Below are 23,473 nucleotides of genomic sequence, written 5' to 3' on the forward strand. Positions count from 1 at the left end.
GTACACAACTTTAATTTTTTCTCAATTCAAAGTTCAAACATGCCTTTATGTACCGGTAACAGTTTTTATAAAATGTAGGTATGGTAAGTTCGGATACTGAATTTCATATTTTATCAGCATACAGCGCCATCTATACACTAATGGTATGACTTCTAAGCAAAATAAGGTGTCACAGAACTCAGTGCACATAATCCATGCGATCTAGTTAGCTAGCTCACCAGTGGCATTCACAATGAAATAAATTATAATCGATTCCATAGATGTCACGACTACATTTTTACCTAGTGAAAATTTCATGTACTGAAACCATTTGTGTTTTCGTATTCTACCAATATTCTACAACGTAACTTGAGAAACACTTACGTATTTTATCACAGATATTATAACAAGTGTAAATGAAAAATTTATAACACCCCCGACAAGGGAAGGTTACAGTAACTAGAAAAGAGCTGATAACTTTCATACGGCTGAACCGATTTTCTCGGATTATAGCTAAGAACACTCAATCAAGCAACACACAAAATCGGTTCATTAGTTTAGGAGCTACGATGCCACAGACAGATACACAGATACACGGATACACACGTCAAACTTATAACACCCCTCTTTTTGGGTCGGGGGTTAGTAAAATCATCGCGAGGAAACCTGCATGCCTGAGATTTCCCCAAATTGTTCTCAAAGACAATCTTTGAATTCTGCCAATCCATAGTCCATACTTGGCCAGAGTGGTGGAATATAGCCATTTGTATTATTTGTATTTGCCTTCTCATACTGAGAGGAGACTCGTGCTCTGTAGTGAGCCGGGCGATGAATTGATGATGATAATTATAAATTATATCTTCATATTATTTAGTAAGGTACTTAGTAATAGAAAAAAAACAATGTTCACATTAATATAATTCGTATATTTTCGATCTATTTCGTTATAATTATAATCCTGTAATACATAAATAATTATAAATTGCACGTAAATCCACATAATATTATCAAAGTTGATACTTTAATAAATTTTAAAAAAATGTAATAATGTATCTTAAAATTAATCACAAAGTATTAGCCGAGTATGTGTTACACCAACAAACACATTGTTAAACTAGATTTCAACTAAACTGGTTAAAAAAGTGTTAAAAACATGTCTGATGATAAATTTGTATTGACATTGTTTCAGACAATTCTGTTTACTTTTTTGTTAGATAGTAGAGCTAAGTAAACGTTTTTTACAAGGATATTATATTGGTGTAAACAATAAAATGGAAACAGTGCGAAGCAAACGTATGCGAGCTACATGGATTTCATGGAAGACATACAACTACAATTGTGAATATTTTCAAGGAACTTGGTGGTACTCTTGTAGTTTTGCTTAAGACAATCTTAGGCTGTATTTTCTTCTTTTGTAACCAAAGTGTATTTCCTTTGAGAAATGAGATGTGTTAGGTTTATGTTATGTTAGTTTTAAAAATATCTTACAATCTATTGCTTATCTGGATAACTGTGTACGTTACATTCGTCAAAAATGTCGTAAGACACTCATTTTGTACTCTGAGTCATAAATGTACAGTAAAAAATTCTTAATGTAAATACTTCATATTTCTAGTCGATGAGGTAAGTTGTAATAAAATGAGCACTTGATATAAAACGAATAATATATGAAAATTATCATGAAACAAAAGATGTTAGTGGAATCTAAAACGAAATAGACAAAGAAAAAGAAACATATTTACATAATTTGTTGAAATATAACGTCTATCTATATACAAAATTAAAACAATTCATTTATTTTACATCACAGCAATTGCCTGAGAGTCTCCAACTTAAAACTAAATTACATATTATATGTTAAGAAAATCTTTTATTTTCTTAGGACAATAACAATGTACTTACCTCTTTTTCAAACCTACATAATCTTTGGCCTACAGATCTTTACTTTTGTCATTTTTTTGATTGCACATTTGCATCTGTTTAAAGTCTAAAAATTAGTCTAAAATAGGTATAACACATCTAACACTGAGAGAGGTAATAATAAATTATTATAGAAAAATTATCTTCTTAAAATATTAAATCACGAAACAGAAGCTTCGTTATTAGAAAATATGGAAACAAAATAATAATAATATTTAAGTACATTGAAAGTGTTAATAAGTAGGTATGGCAACTTTAACTACCTCTATTACTATTAATTAGAAAACGAATGACATCAGCGATTCAATAAAAAATATAAATAAAATTGGAATGTTTAAAATATATCTTTCAACTACAGTAATCATAATCATAACTTATCCTACTAATAATTATGGTAACAACAACCGACGTTTTAAAAATACTTTATCAAAAATTCGTAACTCTGAACAACCTTGAATAGTTCGACCACTAAAAGTTCACGTCGAGGACTAAAACCATTTTGTAAAAGTTCAATAAAGTACCACTTAAAAAAATAATATGGACACTTTAACAAGTTGGGCTTACAACCTTTAATTGACGGTAACACTCCAACAATCTTTGTCTAGAACAACCTTCGAAACGAGACCTATCGGACACCGAACTTACTTTAATCACACTCATAACATTTCTGAAAACATCTATCTATTCAATAATCTTCCCGAAAATCTTTACTACGTCATCTTTTCTTATTCAAACAACTTAACCACAAGACAACTCTCTTTCATTAAAACAACATAAGTCATTGTGAAATTTTCTACTGTTTGTTGTATATCAAGGTACCACGTCATCCTTTTTATGCAAAACATTTTTATGTTAAAAATCTTCTTAAAACTATTTCTCAGTAGAAAATTGTATTCGAGAGTTGTGCCTGGGTTCAAAACACGAAACATTAACATTATCAACTTCTTGCGTCAACTTTACAATGAGCATCATTTTCCAAAAAAAGTCCTTACTTTACAAATTCAACTACGAGTAATTTGGACTTTCTAGTTCCGATTTGACTTTTACGAAATTGGGGTTGTTCGTCTTGAAATCTGGTCCTTTGGGTCCGAATTGGTACACCAGGCGTGCCGTGGGCACCGACACCAGCACTGAATGTTGGTAGTGGTAACGCATGGCGCGACTGAACTTCTCGAAGGTCATGTTGTCGTTCTGCTTCATCTGACCCCAAAGTTTCGCTACTTCATCAGGTTTGACAAATCTGAAAAGAAAGAAAAGGTTTTGTTAAAGTATAACATATAAAGAATCGGGGAAAAGGGTCTTCCTACATCGTGCTATTTGATACCAATTTGTCAGTTACATTGTATACGGAAAGAATTTTACATAGTATTTTATATATTATGTTTTCTGTTAGAACTGTCCCATTGTCTTCAATCTCTACTAATCAATTGATGTTAAATCAGAACAGGGTTACCACACAAGAAATTTTTACCTTGGGATTGTGAAATTCTATTGCAATAGCAAAATCAATGATTGAATTCATTTTTCTCGGCCCTCACCATCGTCATCACTTCAATGACTTACTTTATTTGTTTCTATGGCAAAGAAAATTTCTTTTCCGATCTATCTTTAATTCAAGGTTTTGATGCAACGGACAAGGTCGATTCGTCGACAGCAATTATCTACACGCAACAGTTATTGTTTATTTTTGAATAAAATTAATTATTTTTTTACAAGTAACAAAAAATTATAAAGATTAGAAAACGGATTTAATATGAAAATATTTCTTAGACAGACTTAGTAAAGGAATCAAGACTTTGGTTTAATAATAATTTCAGACTTCAAGTCTGCGTAGGACTTTACTGAAGAGCTTTACACAAGTTAAACTATTTTTCAAAAGCAACATAATGTCAAAAACTATTTTTAGAAGGGTAAGTAAGTTTGTATAGAAAATTTTGTTTGAGGCTCTGATGAAATTTTAATTAAGTACCTAGGTATAATGCGTAAAAAAACCGGCCAAGTGCGAGTCAGGCTCACGCACCGAGGGTTCCGTACTTGGGTATTTTTTCGCTAATTTGCAGGATAAATCAAAAACTATTATGCATGAAAATAAATAAAAATCTGTTTTAAAATGAACAGGTAAAGCCCTTTCATATGATACCCAACTTGGTATAGTTACCCTACTTTGAAAATTAAAAATCCAGATTGAACCTCGATCTTCCGAATAAGAAGTGGACGTCCTAACTACTAGGCTATCACGGTTTATTGTTCTCAGTACTTCCATGGATTTCAGTGATTAGGTAGATTAGGTGCGGCAGGCAACTAGTTGCTACAGTCAGCCGTTATTATAACACACAAACGTAGTAGGTAATTATAACAATTGTAGGTTATGTGGAATCTTAATTGTACGCACGTGTAAATTACTTCGTTGTTGTGCCTGTATGAATTTTTTATAGCTTTTGCTTTTGGTTTTTGCCGGATTTCAATGCTCCGTTCAAAGTGTGTTTCGAATAAATTCGAACCAAGACTATAAGAGAGAAATAGGTATCTTTAGGTAGGACCTTACTACAACTTTTTTTTTTAATTTATTATAGGGAAACGCTTGACTACAATCACACCTGATGGAAAGTGAAGATGTGGCCTAAATTGAGACGCGTTTACCTAGAAGATGCCAATTCATTCTTGTTTTGAAGATACCCGGATTGTAATTGGTAGGGAGCACAGGTCACGGAAGAGTATTCCAAACCTTAGCCAAGTGTATGAGGAATGATGACTTTCCATAAAGTTGCAATACGCTATTGAGTTTTGATGTTTTGATGGCTAACTATCATCTCACTAGATGATAAGTGATGATACTAAGATGGAAGCGGGCTAACTTGGAAGGGGTATATGGCAGTTTCAATAAACCCATACTCCTGATCGATTTATTGGTACTCCTTGGCGGCGGGCTTTATAACTTGAGACTGGAACCCAAAACCTCAAGATCAGCAGCTGAATAAACTACCCAATAGACTAACCAGTTATCTAATATCATAGTATAGTATACACGTGTATATAAATGCTCATGTACACGATGTATATGGGCGTACATGGAACTGGTTTGAAGCAACGGTGTCAAGTGATGCAAAGTGTCCAGATAATTGCGATCGGAGTCAAGGCTCACTTGTTGCCATTATCAAGTCCCACAACGTGACGAGTGGCGCGGCGAGGCGCCATACTGCGAGTTTTGATGGCATTATCATAAGATAGGTAGGTACGTATAAGTATATTCTTGATTTTTAGGGTTCCGTACCTAAAGGGTAAAAACAGAGCCCTATTAATGTCACTCTGCTGTCTGTCTGTCTGTCCCCGTGTCACAGGTCTCTAGCTCTTAGAATAAATGAATTACAAACCAAATTTTTTGTACGGATACACCTAAGCTATCTCTGTACCAAATTTCGTCAAAATCGGATAAAATAATGCGCCGTGAAAAGCTAGTAGACAGACAGACACTGTCGCATTTATGATATTATAAGTACAAGTATAAACGCAGCGTTCAACGCTTTCAGTGTGAAGGGAACTAATGTAATATAATTTATGAGACGTTAGCCGAGCATCAGTGACCTTGCGCGATGCGAATGAAAACCCGCTCCAGACAGATGACTTTGTATGCCAATAAATATAATTATGGCGATCTTAGGCTCAAGGCACATAGCAGAGACGACGCGATGTGACGCGCCGAAATTGAGGGAAAGACAAGTGTAGGTAAAAGAAGAAAGTCGTGGCTCAGGAATATCCGAGAATGGACCGGGATAACCAAAGTAGGACAACTATTCTGTTCGGCGAAAGATAAGAAATTATATGACGAGATGACGGCTAACCTTCAATAGTGGAGAGGCACGAGTAGAAGAAGAAGAAAAATTTCATCTCCATTAAAATAATGTACTAATTTTATATAAAGTATAATGAATGTTATAAGTAAATTATGTAAGCAATAATGAGTTTCTTGTCGGTTCTTCTCAGTAAATATATTTCCAAACTCATGTTCCGAATTTTGCATAATAGTGATAAGATGACCTACATGAAACAAAAAGTGCATGTCAAAAAGCAAAACACCTATAAGTGTATACACCTATACGTGTATATCACACGCTCTAGAGACAAATTTACTTATTAAGTAGGTACATTTTAAAAAACACGCGTCGCGGCGCTTGGACTCTCCTACAATGTGTCTCAGTCTTAAATAGTCATAATGAACTTTGGTCGCTTGGTATAATGGGAATTATTTTTTGTTTATTAATTTTTTGCATATTTTATGGTTCATCGTTGGAATACTTTTTGCATCTAATACATAAGCTATTAGCTACTGTATGGTGAGCCATACTGTCCTTGATAAAGTCAAGTATAACCATACTAAGTACTAACCAGTTTGTTTGTGGCATTAAAAAAGTAGATCTATTATCATTGTATTTAAATCTTTTGTACTAGCCTTTTATTAACGTTTATACTATGTATCTTTTTAGCTATAAACAATTATATCTTTGTAAATATTTTATGTATAAAAGTTGTAGGTTAGTCGAATAAAATAAAAAATAATAAAAAATAATAAAAAAAAAATAAAAAGACAATAGATCAGGATGTACCTCATCATCATTGGTGATAATTGATGAATAAATTGTTGTTAATTCAACTTGGTAAGTGTGTCAAACGAATTCAGTAAAACGTGATCTAGGTGAACGTGATAGTAAAGTAGGATTTGTTGAACTTGAGTTACATTTTATTAATCTGTATAAAACAATTGTTTAGTCGAGGTTATTATACAGTACACGAATTTCTTAATGATGAACTGTGGAGTGTGGAAGATGAAAATCTCTACAAGTCCTATCTCCGTCTCAAAATGGTTTGAATTTGAAGCACTTGTAAATAATTTGTAATGAGATGTTTTTAGGACGTAACATCTATAAACAAGTTCGAGTCGGACTCGCACAGGAAGGGTTCCGTATTATCGTACAAGAAACAACACTTTTTAACCCCCGACCCAAAATGAGGGGTGTTATAAGTTTGACGTGTGTATCTGTGTATCTGTCTGTGGCATCGTAGCTCCTAAACGAATGAACCGATTTTAATTTAATTTTTTTGTTTGAAAGGTGGCTTGATCGAGAGTGTTCTTAGCTATAATCCAAGAAAATCGGTTTAGCCGTTTGAAAGTTATCAGCTCTTTTCTAGGAATTGTTCTTATTTGTCCCCCTAATGCTGTAACCTTCACTTGTCGGGGGTGTTATAAATTTTTAATTTACACTTGTTAATTATTTTAAACTAGCTGATACCCGCGACTTCATTCGCGTGGATGTAGGTTTTTAAAATACCCGCGGGAAATCTTTGATTTTATCCAGGGTATAATCTATCTCCATTCTAAATTTCAGCCCAATCCGTCCAGTAGTTTTTGCGTGAAGGAGTAACAAACATACACACACACATACACACACACACACACACACACACACACACACACACACACACATACAAACTTTCTCCTTTATAATATTAGTGTGATTTTTATGGCGGCTATTTTGAAATTTTTAATAGGTACCTATTTGTTGTTAAAGCGGCAATAGAAATACAAACTCTTTGAAAATTTCAGGTCTCTACCTATTACGGTTCACGAGATCACTGACAGACACACACACGCATTGACGGAGCCTTAGTAATAAGGACGGCTACGGAACCCTAAAAATCATGACAATATATCAAATCGAATAAAATCGGTCTAATCGATGGTATTCGTTGGCATTGACAATGCAATAATTCCATAATGACGTTTTAACCTTCTCGTTACTAAGAAATCAATCATAAGCAGTGCTCTAGTTGTAAAGTTGGTGCCTAAGTGATAAGCAATTATATTTATCAACGATGGAGAAATAATCCGGCTCGACACGCACAGCCAAGGTGCCAATGCTAGCCCATGAGTAGTAGTAACCTTGGAGCCACAACTTCATCATTTTAACCTCAGAATACATGATAGTACACTTTAGCAGCAACATAGCAGTACAAAGTACAAAGGCAAAAACTCCTGTTCAAATTTTGGCCTCATCAGCAATCTTTTTTTATTGAATGAAAGATATAAAGAAAAACGTTTATTTTTGAAAACTGTGCCACGCATCACCAGTTTCGATTATCCCGACGCCTCTAATACTTGAGCATTGAACCGAAAACACCTCAAGTAGAAGAAACGCCGGAATAAGCTGTGACAAAACCCGAAAAAAAGATCCCAATTCAGCATAATGTAGTATGCCTTGCACATTTACAAAAACTCTGGTTTTCAGCCGGAACCTTGATTCGGGTGGTACGACGGAATTCTTCGCGATTGTAGGTAGGTACCTATGATTACTATTTCATCTATCTTTTGCAAGATAAGCTTGCTTACGGCAGTCATGCTTTTTAATAAGCACTTAAGTCTAGGTTAAAACGCGCTTGCCTAGAACATGCCTTAGACCCACTCTTGACTTTAAGGTATTTAGGTTATACATGGCAGGAAACATGGACGCCAGAAAGGCATGCCCACCTTAGTTGTTCGTATCAAAAAAGTTGAGCGAAAGCGTTTCGTACGAGTAAAATGCAAGTCGACCACATAATGAAACTGTTTGCTTAGCCTGTGGCCGTCAACAGTTAGACATATGCCTTTCCTATCGTCACCACATCTAATCGACAGCCTTCCTGATCCAGCTAATTCCCAATGTCATGGTTTCATCGCGCTAGAGGGCGTCCCATACTATATGTACTACAAGCTTGTTCATTGACCCTGGCTTATGGTTCTTTATTTATGGCTTAAGGCCCTGGTACAAACTATTAACGATCCATTAACCATTAATACGCTATTTGCTTTGCAATATCTAATTGTTCAAGTCCTTCTTGACCTTAGGATTCAATGCTAGACATTAAATAAACAAAGCCAAAGGAGAAATTCATAAAGTTCTATTTTATTATCTGAGCATGACGTAACTTGTAAGTTGTAGGTACTACTTTTGTTTTGCTGACCTCTCTAATGCAGGCAGAGCACTGTAGTCTTATAAATGGAAGGTACAAGGTTCAATTCCTGGCAGGAGTAATTCGAGGATTTATAATTTCTAAATTGTCACGGTTTCACCTGTGACCGGTTACCAACCCTACCGCTAGTGTCATACCGCCCGTACTACCAAGAGATTCAGTGTGTGATACCCGTTGCAGACATGAGGATTTAAAGAATTTGTTTGAAACTCCAATGTAAATTGTAACAACCCAGCAAACAGCTGATTGCGGAAATGAACTTGTAAAAAACTTCTGTGAACTCGAAGGACCGTTTGAACGTTCGTCAAGTAGCAGAGTCAACAAAAGAATCTACGTCACTTCATTAGTACTACATACCTACCTCATATTTTGTCATGCTTTAACAGGGCTCTCTCCGTCACTCGTTTCCACTCGTTTCATGCAATCGTAGTTCCAATTTCATTTGAATACTAAGCAACCAAAGTCCATGAAATTTTGCAGACATATTCTAGAAACTAATATCTGTGTCTGTGGTGTTTTAGATTTTTCTAAAAATATGTAGTTTTAAAATTACAGGGGCTCAAAGAGTTGTATGTAAATTTTAAAGACCGCGTAACTTTGAAACCGAATATTTTAACAGAAATCTGGAAAACCACAGACATAGATATTAGTTTCTAGAATATGTCTGCAAAATTTCATGGACTTTGGTTGCTTAATATTCAAATGAAATTGGAACTACGATTGTATGAAACGAGTGACGGAGAGAGCCCTCTTAAGAAATATGATTTATCAATCACGCTCTATGTAACGAGCTCTTGGCACATGATTCTTAAATCTTGATCCACCAGCTTAAACCGTGCGTTGTCCGTGAGCCGCGTAAAAATTGTATGAAGTAGATTGATGGTTTGTATGGTTGTCAGGTTAACGGGCGGTTATTCCGGCGCGCAAGGATGCAGCTCACGTAGGGGCGCTCCTTGGCCCAGCTGATGCGCGATACGCACAAGGCCGGGCCCCGACCTCGCCGCGCAAGCGCAACCACCAAATACATTATCTCACTCGCATCACACTTATTCCACACACGATTTTGTTATTAAAGGACGATGTGTGCTGCGCCATGTGTTTTCAGGGTTCCATTTTTTCTTTTTGTAGGGTTCCATACCCGAACGGCCCTGTTACTAAGCCTCCGCTATCCGTCCGTCTGTTCGTCTATCCGTGAGTCCGTCTATACGTCCGTCTATGCGTCCGTCTGACCATCCGTCTAGCCGTTCATCTAGCTGTCCGTCTGTCCAACCGTTTGTCCGTCCATCTGCCCGTCCGTCTGTCCGTCCGTATGTCCGTCCGTCTGTGCGTCCGTCTGTCCTTCCATATATATAGTACATATGTATATCCATATAGTACCTACTAATTAAATAATATAAAAATAATTAATTAACTTGTATAACAATAATATAATACCAATAATACCCATTATAACTAAACCACGTTTATTCACTAGGTTTAATAACGAGTTAATTGTCGTTAAGACTTGATTCAAGCAATTAGAGGCTTGACCTTTTCTTAATGACATCAATTATTATCAATTTATTTATTTTTAAAATGTAGATTACATCAATTTATGAGCCATCAAACCAAAATATACGTTATTTTTCAAAAGTTCTGTGTTAAATAACTAAAAGGAAAAGATGACTGACTGATTGACTGATCTTAGCAACGTACATGGCGTCATTTTGAAATGTGTTTTTTTTTACTTTATGGTCGTTTTTTGGTTTAAATTACAACTTGTTTATTTTTATTATTGCACTCGGTTGACCTACTGTTATGCATATAGATGTTTCAATCATCCGCATGGGTCAAATAAATGTCATATAACTGCCAAATAAAACACCTTATTAGGCTGCCTGGCTGCATGAGCGTCCCAAACATAGGTGTTCGAGGACTCCGAGATAAACATTATTGTGCACTGGTCATAAATTATCTGATTGGGGCGAAGGTATTGTATGTAAGTTTGACATATCAATGCTATCTTAATTTTGTTGGACAAAAATGATATCTTTTGTGCATAATATAATAAATATTCCGCAAGCTTTTAAACCTAACTGGCTTTTAGCACTGTTTAAGTAAATGCCAAGATAGTTTTGTTATAAGTTATAAAATTATGTAAAACATTGTATTCGTCGTTGAGTCCACAGTTGAAAAATATTTGACAAACATGCCTAGGTCTAAGTAACAGAATGCCTAAGCAACTAGTATCCTTATCATCATCAACCCATCGCAAGTTGCGTTGTAATGTTTTCTTTAAACGTTAGTTAATTATACGCACATAATATTTCTGAAATAGTGTGTCTCGCGGACCCCTAATAACCGCAAATAGTAGATCAAGAGGATTTGAACCGATATTGGTCATGTAAAAAAGAAATCCAAAACTAACTCAAATAATATAATCAAAAAAACTTATGGCCTTACGACACTTATGGAAAAACGTCTTTTAAACGAGGACGTCAGAATATTAATTAGAATTAATAAATTCATTGTCTAATTGGCTATAAATTAGTTATTAATTGGTGTTTAAGCGCACTAAGGGTCGTTAAATCGCTATTAAACACTTTCCTTGGTGCTGCTATTTTATCGAGGTGAGATGACAAGTGGTCATTGTCGACCATCATTGTCCTTGCTAAGTAAACAAAGATTTAATTCAATTTCAAGGGAAATATTACTATGCATTTCAAAAACCATCAGCCTTTGCAAAGGTTTATGATTCATCGGAATGGTCATTTCGTCATTTTAATTTTTAAATGTATTTTTTTAATATTATAAATAAATAACAACAAATCTCGCTGGATATAATATTATAATATATTATTTCTACAAATCCGAAAAAGGTTCATAGTTTTCGTCGCTGTAACAGCGTTGACATTAAAACTTTGTGCTTAGAATAGAATAAAAGAACAGTACCTAGGTATAATCTGAGGGCTAAGTCATACAGCTATAGAATATTTTCTAGCGGATGTCTATGTCATAATTGTTATCTGTATGTCTTTCAGCCCAATCCGTCCAGTAGTTTGAGCTATGCGTTGATACGAGTAGATCAGTTAGCGTTTCCAATTATATCTATAGACTTTAATATGTATATAGGTATAGGCTTTAATGTTTTTAATTTTTTAATTCACAAGTAGTTTTGTTTGTAGGTACAATTAAAGGCCGTAAGTCGTTTAGCACCTTAATGGTCATATTCGCGTGGCACGGTCATGACCATGCGTTAGGCGTTTGTGGCGTGTTTATAGAAAAAGGTCATAAGTGCGATAGGTTTTTGGTGCAATAGTTTTGCGAAATTGCTACCCGAATTCTGAGGCCGACCGTACCTTTTGTATTTTCACAGTGTTGCTGTTTTTGGCAAGCTATCAAAGCCTGTAAATAAGGTTGCTGTACAGTTGTTTGTCAATACCTATACAAAATGTCGAATGCGTTTCGTAAGCCTGTTAATATTCTGGCCACGAAATTGCAATGTCATTCGACCCCAACGCAAGGGACATGAGGAATCAAGATAAACAATATTAGAGATGTATAAATGGTTTCAGATTCACATTTTATAGTTCCGTATCTCTACAAAATAAAAGAAACCCCAAAAATAGCGAGTTTTTTTAATCCTGTATTTTTAAAAGTTCACAATAAACACGTACAAATACACACACACACACACACAGTAAATAAAACGTCTGACTGACGAGAGGCGTCTCGTAGGTGGGGCATTGACTCGAGTTTTGCATGCTATACAATGCGGCTTGAAAAATCCTAAATCACTAAAATAACAAAATAAAGCAAAAGGTTATTGGCATTGGATTGTGTTTAGGTTTTATAATAACAACCCTAAGTTTTTGCTAACGTTCTGCTTACACCTTGTATTATATAGTACTTAGTTATTTAAGTAAATAAAATTCGGACTCCTAAAGTAAATATAAACAAATGATAAAACACTCTAAAGAGGCTACGAGGCCGGCGCCAAATGTTTGCAGTTGTATAAAAAGTGCACTTTAAAGGACCTTGCCCTGTCCACGTAAATTCATCATCAAAACACAAATGGCTATATTATGTGAAATATTCTTAATACTTTATGTGAAGTTCTTTTAAAGGTTTCCAAGCCATTTTCTTGGGTCATATTTTAAATTCATCGTTCAATAAACTAAAATATTGCAGTTTCTTGCTGGGTCTTCTAGAACTGTATGGTAGCCTGTGTGCCGGTAGAACCGGTGGTAGAGCCTTAATTTGCTTATCAAAAATATCTGATATCAGACTCTACTTACAAGACAAGACTTTCTTGTAAGAAATAAAACAATTCATTTGAATTTATTCAAAATTCTAAAAGTTTTTGGTTTTATGATTTTAATGAATATGTGTGTGTGTGTATAATGTGTCTTTTTTGCATGGATTTGGACACCTAGGGAGCGACTTAGGCTGCTTTCAATCTTGGAAGACCAAAGAGTTCCCAGAGGTTTTCCAGAAACTTAAATCCTCACAAACGAAGTCGTAGGCTCCATCTAATCGTCTATAAAATAATGAAGCTAATTTTTTTAACGGTCCAGAGGTATGAAGATTTCTGTCTGGCATTTACAGATGAGTCAATCCAAATACCCGTGTTTACGACATGCAGTTTGGCACTCAACCAGTTCCTGACGAATTCTTCAACCATGCAGTGACTCGGACTTTTGTTTGCCCGTCGCGTTTGAAAACCTTTTTCAAAAGCCTTTTTCTGAAGACTGCTAAAATGAATTTTGAATATTAAGTACCTAATCGATGATGGCCGTGACTTCGTCCATGTAAGTTTCGGGTTTTAAGATTCGATACCAGAGGGTGCAAATATTGGGACCCTAATGAACTGCACTTGACCCTATTACCACTATTACTAAGCCTTCGCTGTCCATCCGTCTGTCTGTCAACAGCTGTATCTCATGAACCGTAATAGGTAGAGAGTTCAAACTTATGAAAGTATAGAAAGTATGCATTTCTATTGAAGCTAAAACAACAAACACTTAAAAAAAATCAAAATTGCCGCCATGAAAATTTAAAAAATTAAAAAGGGTTATCTCTTGGGCTTTATTTAATTTTTTTATATTTTAAATACATTTATGTAAGTATTATTTGTATTACTTTATTAATATAGATTTTTCTTCAGTATATGATATTACATTATATCAAATAGCTTGAGATAATAATTTGGATGAATTACGCAATTATGGCCAAATTCCGAGACAATCTCTAGACAAAACTGAATAAGTTTTCAGGAAAAGACTGCCCTAGGTTTTATAAACCTCTCAATTTAGTTTTATTTAGAGATTGTGTACAACAGAACTAGCCACAATTATAAAGTTTTTAAATAAGAATAATACAGAAACATAATTTGTAGATTGTGTCCAAGGTAAATGCAAGTCACAAGATAAAAATCACTATGTGACTTAAATCTTGCTTGTCATAAAACCCAGTACCACTTTACAAGAATGTATAATCCTACTTATTATTGTCTAGAATTGTTATTATCGCACAAGCAAAGGAAAACATAAAGAAAACTGCTGTAGGTCAGGTATAGGTACACACTTTGACTGTAAGTACAAAGATTACATAATAAGTTATGATGTAATTCATATCTTTATATAGAATCACGCAAGCCCATCGATGATGAGTCCCTACTAATATAATAATATTATATATTATATTAAGTGCGGAAGATATTTTTTCGTCCTACAATCACGCCACGTTAGAATAATAATTACTACAGATCGATGTAATTATTGCATAGATATAATTTTAAAGACTCGAAGAGTGACAAAACCTAGGCTACTTTTGACTTGGAAAAGTCGAAGTTTTCTCATGGGATTTGAAAAACCTATGAACTACTTCGCGGATAAAATCGAAGGTACTATTTGGTACAGAAATAAAGGACATTATATTCATTCCATATTATTAGATAAATGTTAGATTTTTTTCAGACAGGGCAACGGAAACTGACCAATCAATAATTAATGACAAATAGTAATGTAAACTCGGGTAAGCACTGCTATTATGCCTCTATGGACTGCATACTACTGCGTTACTTTCCGTTGTCCCTGTTAGCCGTGTCCCCGTTAACGGGGACAGCGGGGATTGAATTAAATTATTAAAACTAATCCGGTATCCCCGTTGTCTGCCCCGTTTAACGGGGACATCGGTAATTGAATAAAATCGGGTGTACCCGGTCCCAATTACCAAATGTTATCTGGAAGAGATCTTCTAGGTATTAAGTTCACATTCGTGTGTCATAAAGAGTTTAAAAAACAAACTAGAAACACAAAACGCAATATTGCGTTGTATATATGTTTCCGACCGGCAGTTTGATTGCGGAAAACTAAACAATAACATTAGAAGTTCGTTGAGGAAGAGTGTAACAAGTCAATGTCCTCATGGAAAAACTACGAAACGCAAAGCCGACAGCGCCGCGCTGGCCGACACCTTGTCTGCACTTGACCGACTTTGTTAGTCGGCCAAGGGGCAGATGCCTTGTTTATGCAAATTAAATGCACCAGACCTTTTAGCAAAGTGGCAAAGCTATGTACTTGTTGCTAGTAAAAATTTTAACTGGCTATAAATTCTAAATAACTTCAGAAGAAAACGGATGTTTTTGTGTTGTGTGCAATCACGAAATTTATGTTTTCAAGCAAAACACTCTGATTTTATAAAAATTACCACCAACAAAATGATAGACAAAATCCTACTAATATTATAAATGTGAAATGTGTGTGGATGTTTGGATATTTGTTACTCAATCACGCAAAAATGGCTGAACGGATTTTGAGATAGATTATACCCTGGATTAACACATCTCCGATTTATTCCTATAACAGTTTGTTGTTCCATAACAAAGGTTCTAAAATTAGATACCCTTGACCAATATTACCTTTCCTCTCAACTTCAACCACTACAACAATTTATTCATGATCTAATTGATACTGTGCGTGTCCAAGGTGATCCTACAGTCACAAGACGTGTTTAGAATTCAAACGTGGTAAAGTACTGGAAATGTGCGGGGCTTCACTTCTGTGAGGGCTGGGGGAATCACTGGCCAGTGCGTTGATTACATAAACGATAATATGAGGTCAAATTAATTCACAAAGGTGGCTATAACTCAGTCTATTAAAAAAATTGTTATGTAAAATCTGTATGCTAATCAAGTATAGAATAATGTCTTGTTTCTGAGTCATTTGTATAATAGATATAAGACTGCAAAACCAAGCTCAACTGAGATTGTTGTATTGAACTTTAGATCATAGGTGATTTTGTTAAGACGGGGACTTACTTGATTTTGTAAGAAATTAAGTAAGGTACTTTCCAATTTTACATGAACTTCCGATCCTAGACGTAGGTTGATACCCCGTGTAGGTACCTATTCAAATATGTTATATTATGGATTTAGATTTTTTCAAATTCTTTATTCTGTCTGATTTATTTTGCGTTTTTCATTTTCTTTTAACTCGCCATGATGAATGTTTTATGACGTCATCCTTTTAGTCTGACTCGCGCAGTGCTAAGAAGTCAATGACACTGAGTTACTAGGCAGTATCATCGTCATCATCAACGCATAGTCATCCACTGCTGGACATAGGTCTCTTGTATGGACTTCCATACGGCGCGGTCTTGTCTTGCTCTTCCATACCCGAGTGCGGAACCCTTAATGTGCGAGTCTGACTCGCACTTGGCCAGTTTTTATAGTTACTTTAACCATGTGTTTAAACGCTTATCTGTTGCTATAACGATGCCCGGTGATAACTGATAATGGGGGTCTTATCATTATAATACTCGTAGTTGTAAGGAAGTATTTCAAGGCTGAATTCAACTGGTATTATTTTTATGTGATGTAAGGTTGAGTGAATTTGTGTACCACTTGCTTCTAGTCACTACTTTTTATATTTATTTTGATTTTTTCTTTGACTTTTGGTTTGGTTTCTTATGTTTCTTGTTATTTTTAACAAATTACTGAATATGAAAAGGTTTATTTCCTCAACAATCAACAATTGATTTTATTTTTGGGTATCTCTATTAACTCTCTGTTTTTCATCCTTTCTTTGTTTTTACTTATTCTATTTCTCTCATTGTTTAAAGTCTTTAAACCCTGCAACCCTGCAGCAATTTATTTCTCAAGAATAACTTAGCGATTGTAGATTCTTTGCCAAGAGTGGCTTCATGCATCACTCGCCTTTGTTGGTCGATAAAGCATGTAAACATGTTAGCGCGGGGTTTTACCTCACTTTCGCAATATGAGTCAGACATGCCGATTTTGTTTGGTAAAGTCTGCCATAAAAACTATTGCTCAGGTACGCTTTAATTTACAACTGGCGCCAGACTAATATTTGCATTTATAATTATTTATTGTAAATGTCTAGTTTAGTAGTACGTAGAATTTCCTTTTTTTAGGGTTCCGTAATAATAAAAAAATCCTTATCATTCAGTTCGTTTGTCTTTGTGTTTCAGTAGTTTTGAAAAACTATAAGACCTGTTAGGTTAAATTTAGGTACCTAGTACAGTTATAATAACAGATGCATATTAAAATTGTGAAAAGTTTGTAGTTTTAGGTAAATACGTATAATTATTATATTGATAATTACATAATTACGTTAGCAAGCACAGAGATTTGTACCATAAGTGTAGCTATAACATTATGGCAAAAGTAATTGTATTATTTCATAATTCATAATCACTTTTATCTAAAATTTGCATTTTATACTACCTAATTTAAAAATCTGTTTTATTATCACTGACCGAAATTGAGTGAATCTGGAGTTTTCCGGGAAACTAGATCACCGTCTCCACAGCTGTTAACTTGTTCAGAAATTCAATTAGTACCGCATTTCTGATACAAAACATGTTTGTTAATTCACTTGCGCGTGCGCCATCGTAATACTTGGAAACCATCAAATCTGACATGTTTTGAATTTTAAGATCTAGCCTTCGCATTTTGTTCACCAAACAAAAATAGTTTTTATTTCAAGTTATTAAAGTCTATTTTGTACAGTAAGTTGAAGTTGTTTATGATGCTTTCGAATTGGTGCCGATTTAATGTTGAAGTAAAAGTAGCGCGCGAAAAAGTTGTTTTTGTTGTATGAATGAAATGTAACTTATTGACATCTTCAAGTGGAACTCCTGTCACTGTTTGTTTGTTTATCATTGCTAATATCAAAACGCACTGATAGGATTTTATTCAAGATTTTCATCAACAGAGGGAGTGTCTCTTGCAAGTTTGTTACATGCTATAATTTCTCACACACGCGGTAAGATTTCTTCATAATGTTCTCAAATGTGTATAAAATCTGCCAATTCGCACTCTGTTGATAGATTATGGCCAAAGCCTTCTATTCTGGGAGAAGACCCGTGAGCAGTAGGGGAGGGCAATATTAATATTATCTACTAGCTGATGCCCGCAGCTTCGCCCGCGTGGATTGGTCAGATCCCCTGCAGCATCAGGATTGAGGAGTTGGAATCCAAATTTTTTATGAAACAATGTCGCAAAGTTCCTCTATCGATTAAAAAAGAAATGACGCAAATCGGTTCAGAAATCTCGGAGATTTCGGTGTACATAGGTAGAAAAACACAACTCCCTTTTTGAAAGTCGGTTAAAAAAGTAGCCTATGTTACACCCTGGTCAATCCTCTACTTGACTGTGAAAATCCCGTCAAAATCGGTTCAGCCGTTCCAAAGATTAGCCTTTTCAAACAGACAGACAGACAGACAGACAAAAATTTTAAAAACGTGTGATTCAGTGTTGGTATCGTTCAAATAACCATATGAGCTTAATATGAGGTAGTTATTTCGAAATTACAGACACTCCAATTTTATTTATTAGTATAGATTAATATATAGAACAATCACAGCTGATGATGTCTACGAATAAACTGAATAGTCATTGTTGTTTGAATAGTCACGGCCATCCTAACGCCATATTCTATGAAAGTGTAGCCATTAAATAACATCATTTACATAATAAGTTATCGTCATGTCGCACGTTCGAATCATAATACTATCTGATTCATCGAACGAATGGCGGCGGTTCTGCGAATCTTGCGCGCCGCTCTAAAAAGAAAAACAAGTTAGGCGTCTTTCATACTGAGCGAGAGCCTTTCGAATCAAATCAAAATTTATTTATTTTAGGTATAGGACAACTGATGTCTCTTATGCTAAGTTTTTGAGTCTACCGGTTCAGAATGCAGTTTCTAGAGAAGACCCGGTAAGAAACTCAGCCTGCTCTTCTCAAATAAGAAATCAAAAAATAAAACTATGTGAAAATAAAATAAAAATATTTTTTCTATTCGTCTAGTCGTATCCTCTGAGCTCAAGAATAGGTGTTAAGTGCTGACTCAGTGTACTCGGGTGTAAAGAAGCCTTTATGGCTGGTACATAAAGTGAGCATACATTTTAGTTAAGAGCAAGGTAAATTCCACACTGTAAATAATGCATAGATAAATTGGGATGTACTGCGATGAAAATTTCCGTTTCATGCAATTGTCGCTTCAAAACAAAAATAACATCATCATCTCTCAACTTCGCTGGCTCATATAGGCAATGGTCTTCTCTCAGAGTGAAAAGAAGTCACGTTGCCTAAGTGTCCAAGTGACAGCCCAAGTGTAGTTTGGCGGAGAACTCCCAAGAATGATGTTTTGGCAAACGATATTTAAATAACGATATTAGAACTATTATAACGATATTAAAACTATTATAACGCTATTTAAACGCACACAATTGCGACAAATTAAAGGTGCATAACCCCGGATTCCCGAAATATGTGGGCAGTCTTTAACCACTAAGCTATTACCGCTTTTTTTAGTTCTGAACGAATAGATACCTAATATAGATAAAAGAGAAACCTCAGAATGTGACGGCATAACACCCAACAATAGCTATAGTCACCAATATGGCACCAATCACAAAGTATTTGCGTCATTGTCGATAGGTATAGTATATATCGGAGTACGCGCATGTTTGATTTACTGTATAATTAGATAGGGGTACATAACAATTGTGAAATCCTTGTTTAAATGTATTAAAACACCGGAAACTTCAGCCAAGTTGAAGCTGTTTAAAATACTACCACACTACTAATATATTTATCAGATATTCAAATTCAAATTCAAAATATTTTTATTCAATTAAACTTTTACAAGTGCTAAACATGTTATCATTTGTTTTCGCGCATTTTTAGCATCTCAGTAGAATTTATTTTCCAAATTAATTGTTGTCATGCTACAAACTGACATCTTAAATCACGCTATCTTAAATCTAAAGTATCTAATCAAAATATCTAAAAATACAAAAATATAAAAAAAATCAAAGTAAATCTTAAACGGAAACGTAAATGATGAATCATAGATAAATATCAATAAATAAGGTCCTTACAGCCACATAAAAAATTTAAACGCAAAATAAATGGTTTGTAAAAATTGAAAGAAAAAAAATGAAAAAAGTGAACGAAGATCTAAGACAAAAACACAATGCAAAAAAAATGTACAACCAACTCACACGAATTTCTGAACACCAAAAGATCTTTTCAAATTTCAGTGAAGTATCTCAATTTTATTCATTTGTATAAATTAACGGAACCACCGCGATTCGCAGTAATGCAGTACAAACTGTGCGATAAAGTTGTACAATTATCGACCTTAATTCATCGGATTAAGTGCTAGGCGTACCGCGCACGTGAGTGGGTGTATCTGTTGCGAAGTTTTTTGCGAGCATCACGAGATACCTAGCACGCTTGTTCACGTTATCCTCATGCTGTTTCGCTCGCACCGTTTGATGCGATTAATCGTAATCGGTTTATTTATGTTGGTATCAATGTGTCATAATATGTTAAATATCAATTAGTAGAATCCATGTAGAATCTTAATGTTTTGACGTCTTAAGTCACCTCTTTGATAAGGTCTTCATTATCATCTTCGTCACTAACCAAATCTTCAATCAGTAAGTCTCTTGTACTCGTACAGGGCCCGGCAAACAACTTGAGCATTGACGCAACTGGCTGGCGAATGGCCGTTGCACGCAATTGGTTTATCAGTTAGCACGAGTGCATACGATTGGTTGATACGGCGAATTTCACCTCCTAGATTCGCCAACTTTCTCCCACTACGCTGCTTCAGGTCCAAGTCGTTTGCCGGGTTTGTTTATTGTGACTTCCACGCGCCGGGATTTTTCACTGGCTCCATGCGATTCGTTTGATGTCGTCTGCCCATCTAAGGTCTAAGGTCTGCTAATGCTGCATTTCTGATGCAAGGTCAACATTCTAGCAGCTTGGGACTCCAACATCGAACAGTTCTTCGAAGTATGCGTTCGTCCATTGTCCCTTCAGCTTCGCAACGCGTTGGGCTACATCTGTTGCTTTGGTTCTTCTACGGATCTCCTTATTTAATCACGTAGATAAACTCCGAGCTTAGCTTTCTCCATCGCCCACTGAGTAACTCTGAACATTGTTATGAGGCCCATAGCGATCAAGTTTCAGATCTTTAAGTCATTACTGACAATATACCCTGTTCTAAGGTTGAAATCTATGGAACCCACTTTGACTTTGCTTAGACTTAAGTTTCAGTTAAAACGAGACAGATTTATGCCAGCAGTATAGCGCCGTCTCGATTAACAGTGTCTTAAGTCTGAGCAAAGTCAAAGTGTGCTCTATAAGATTTTGGTTTTCAGGCACTGTGAAATTATTATCATCATAGTAAATATCAATTTCAGTTTTGTGTCATGGGATCTATAGTTTTGCTTTTTATTCTTTGATGATTATGATTACTTTAATGATTTTCACTTGTCATTTATTGAGATTTAGAATGGAAATTACATCATCATACTAAACTCTTATTCGATTATGCGGCATTTTGTTAAGTACTTCAAAGTGATACTTCACTAACTCATCAGCATTGGTGAAAGTTTTAAATGGTATCTGCTGTACTTACCTAGCATGTTTTTGATTTATTTGTATCTTAACACAAAACAAAATAAGTCATTGAAAACTTGTTGATGTTCTTATAAGAATATAAAATTATTTATTTTGCGAATTTTCGCACCTCCATATCAAATTCCTATTTAATTTATTGTCTTTTTCATATTGCTGCGTAAAAAACTTCCCATTTGAAATATTTGAATACATTAATGTCATCATCATCATCATCATGATCAACCCATCACCGGTCAACTACTGAGCACGGGTCTCCTCTGAGGATGAGAAGGGATTGGCTATAGTCCACCACGCAGGTCATGTGTTTATTGGCAGACTTCACACACCTTTGCGGGGAGAACTCTCAGATATGCAAGTGTCCTCACGATGTTTCCCTTCACCGTTAAAGCAAGTGACATTTAATTCCTAAAACGCTCATAACTTGAAAAGTTAGAGATGCGTGCCCGGGATCGAACCCCCAACCCCAAGTATAGGACGCGGACGTCTTAACCACTAGACTAACGGCTATAAAACCATCTAATAAGAGAAAGTTATTGCACATTTTATGAATTATACTATTTGAATGACTCAGCTGGATAAAAGTTAAAGCCAAATTGCATTACTTGGTATTACAATAATATCAAGATCAGGTCTCTTATGTTTCTTCACCACTGGTAAAGTCGTTACCAGTAAATAGACCTTTGACTTTGAAGTGGTTTACTCGTAATAGCATTTATTATCTAGTTATCTTAATACTAATAATAATATATTACTATATTATGATCTTATGTAATATATCCACTCCGTCTTTCTAAGAATTCACACTTGATGATACCATACTATATTAACTATAGGATATGCTGTAAGATATAATCTCTGTATGTTGTACCTACTTATAACAGTAAATGTCTGGTGGGAGGCTTCGGCCGTGGCTAGTTACAATCCTACTGGCAAAGCCGTGCCACAAAGCGATTTAGCGTTCCGGTACGATGCCGTGTAAAAACCAAAGGAGTATCGGTTTAGCAAAAACTGCCATACTAACCCTTTCCAGGTTAGCCCGGGCTTAGTAATAAAATAATCATAAAATCTATTAAAACTAGTAGATAAAATTTTTATCAGGATTAGCCATAATTCAACAACTTTGCAAGTACTTAACTATTAAAAGTTGGCTATAAAACTCTCATAAATATATGTAAAGTTCTTTTGAAAAGTAGTTTTTTTCTAATGATAAGTAGATTTATTAGGCAACTAATGACGTCTTTGCTCCTTACATTTTTGCTAAGTCATAATTTTTGTTTTCCGTGATATAAATTAAAATGTAGTCATTCATTTAATTTAATTTTTATTAATAAGAAATTTTTGAACATTTGTAATATTATGCACTACCTACAAATATTCTGCTTTTTCACACATACCATTTTATCAAACATTTTTTACACAAAAATCACTATTTAGGTCATATCAAGTTGACAGTCAATCACGCGTTGCACAAGTGTAAATTAAATATTTATAACACCCCCGACAAGTGAAGGTTACAGTAACTAGAAAAGAGCTGATAACTTTAAACGGCTGAACTGATTTTCTTGGATTATAGCTAAGAACACTCTCGATCAAGCCATCTTTCAAACAAAAAAAACTAAATTAAAATCGGTT

The 23,473-nt window shown here is 35.0% G+C and overlaps 1 protein-coding gene across 1 annotated transcript in view; it reads right to left on the reverse strand.

Moving 5' to 3' along the window:
* Positions 1-884: 884 nt before the first annotated feature.
* The window catches only part of LOC123871807 (retroviral integration site protein Fli-1 homolog), a 38,060-nt gene continuing 15,471 nt past the window's right edge, over positions 885-23,473 (reverse strand). Inside the window, exon 2 of the mRNA XM_045915767.1 lies at positions 885-3,139. Coding sequence (XP_045771723.1) covers positions 2,905-3,139 — 235 coding nt within the window. The 3' untranslated portion in view covers positions 885-2,904. The remainder of the gene's footprint in view (positions 3,140-23,473) is intronic.

Source organism: Maniola jurtina, chromosome 14 (assembly GCF_905333055.1).
Source record: "Maniola jurtina chromosome 14, ilManJurt1.1, whole genome shotgun sequence".
Lineage (NCBI taxonomy): Eukaryota > Metazoa > Arthropoda > Insecta > Lepidoptera > Nymphalidae > Maniola > Maniola jurtina.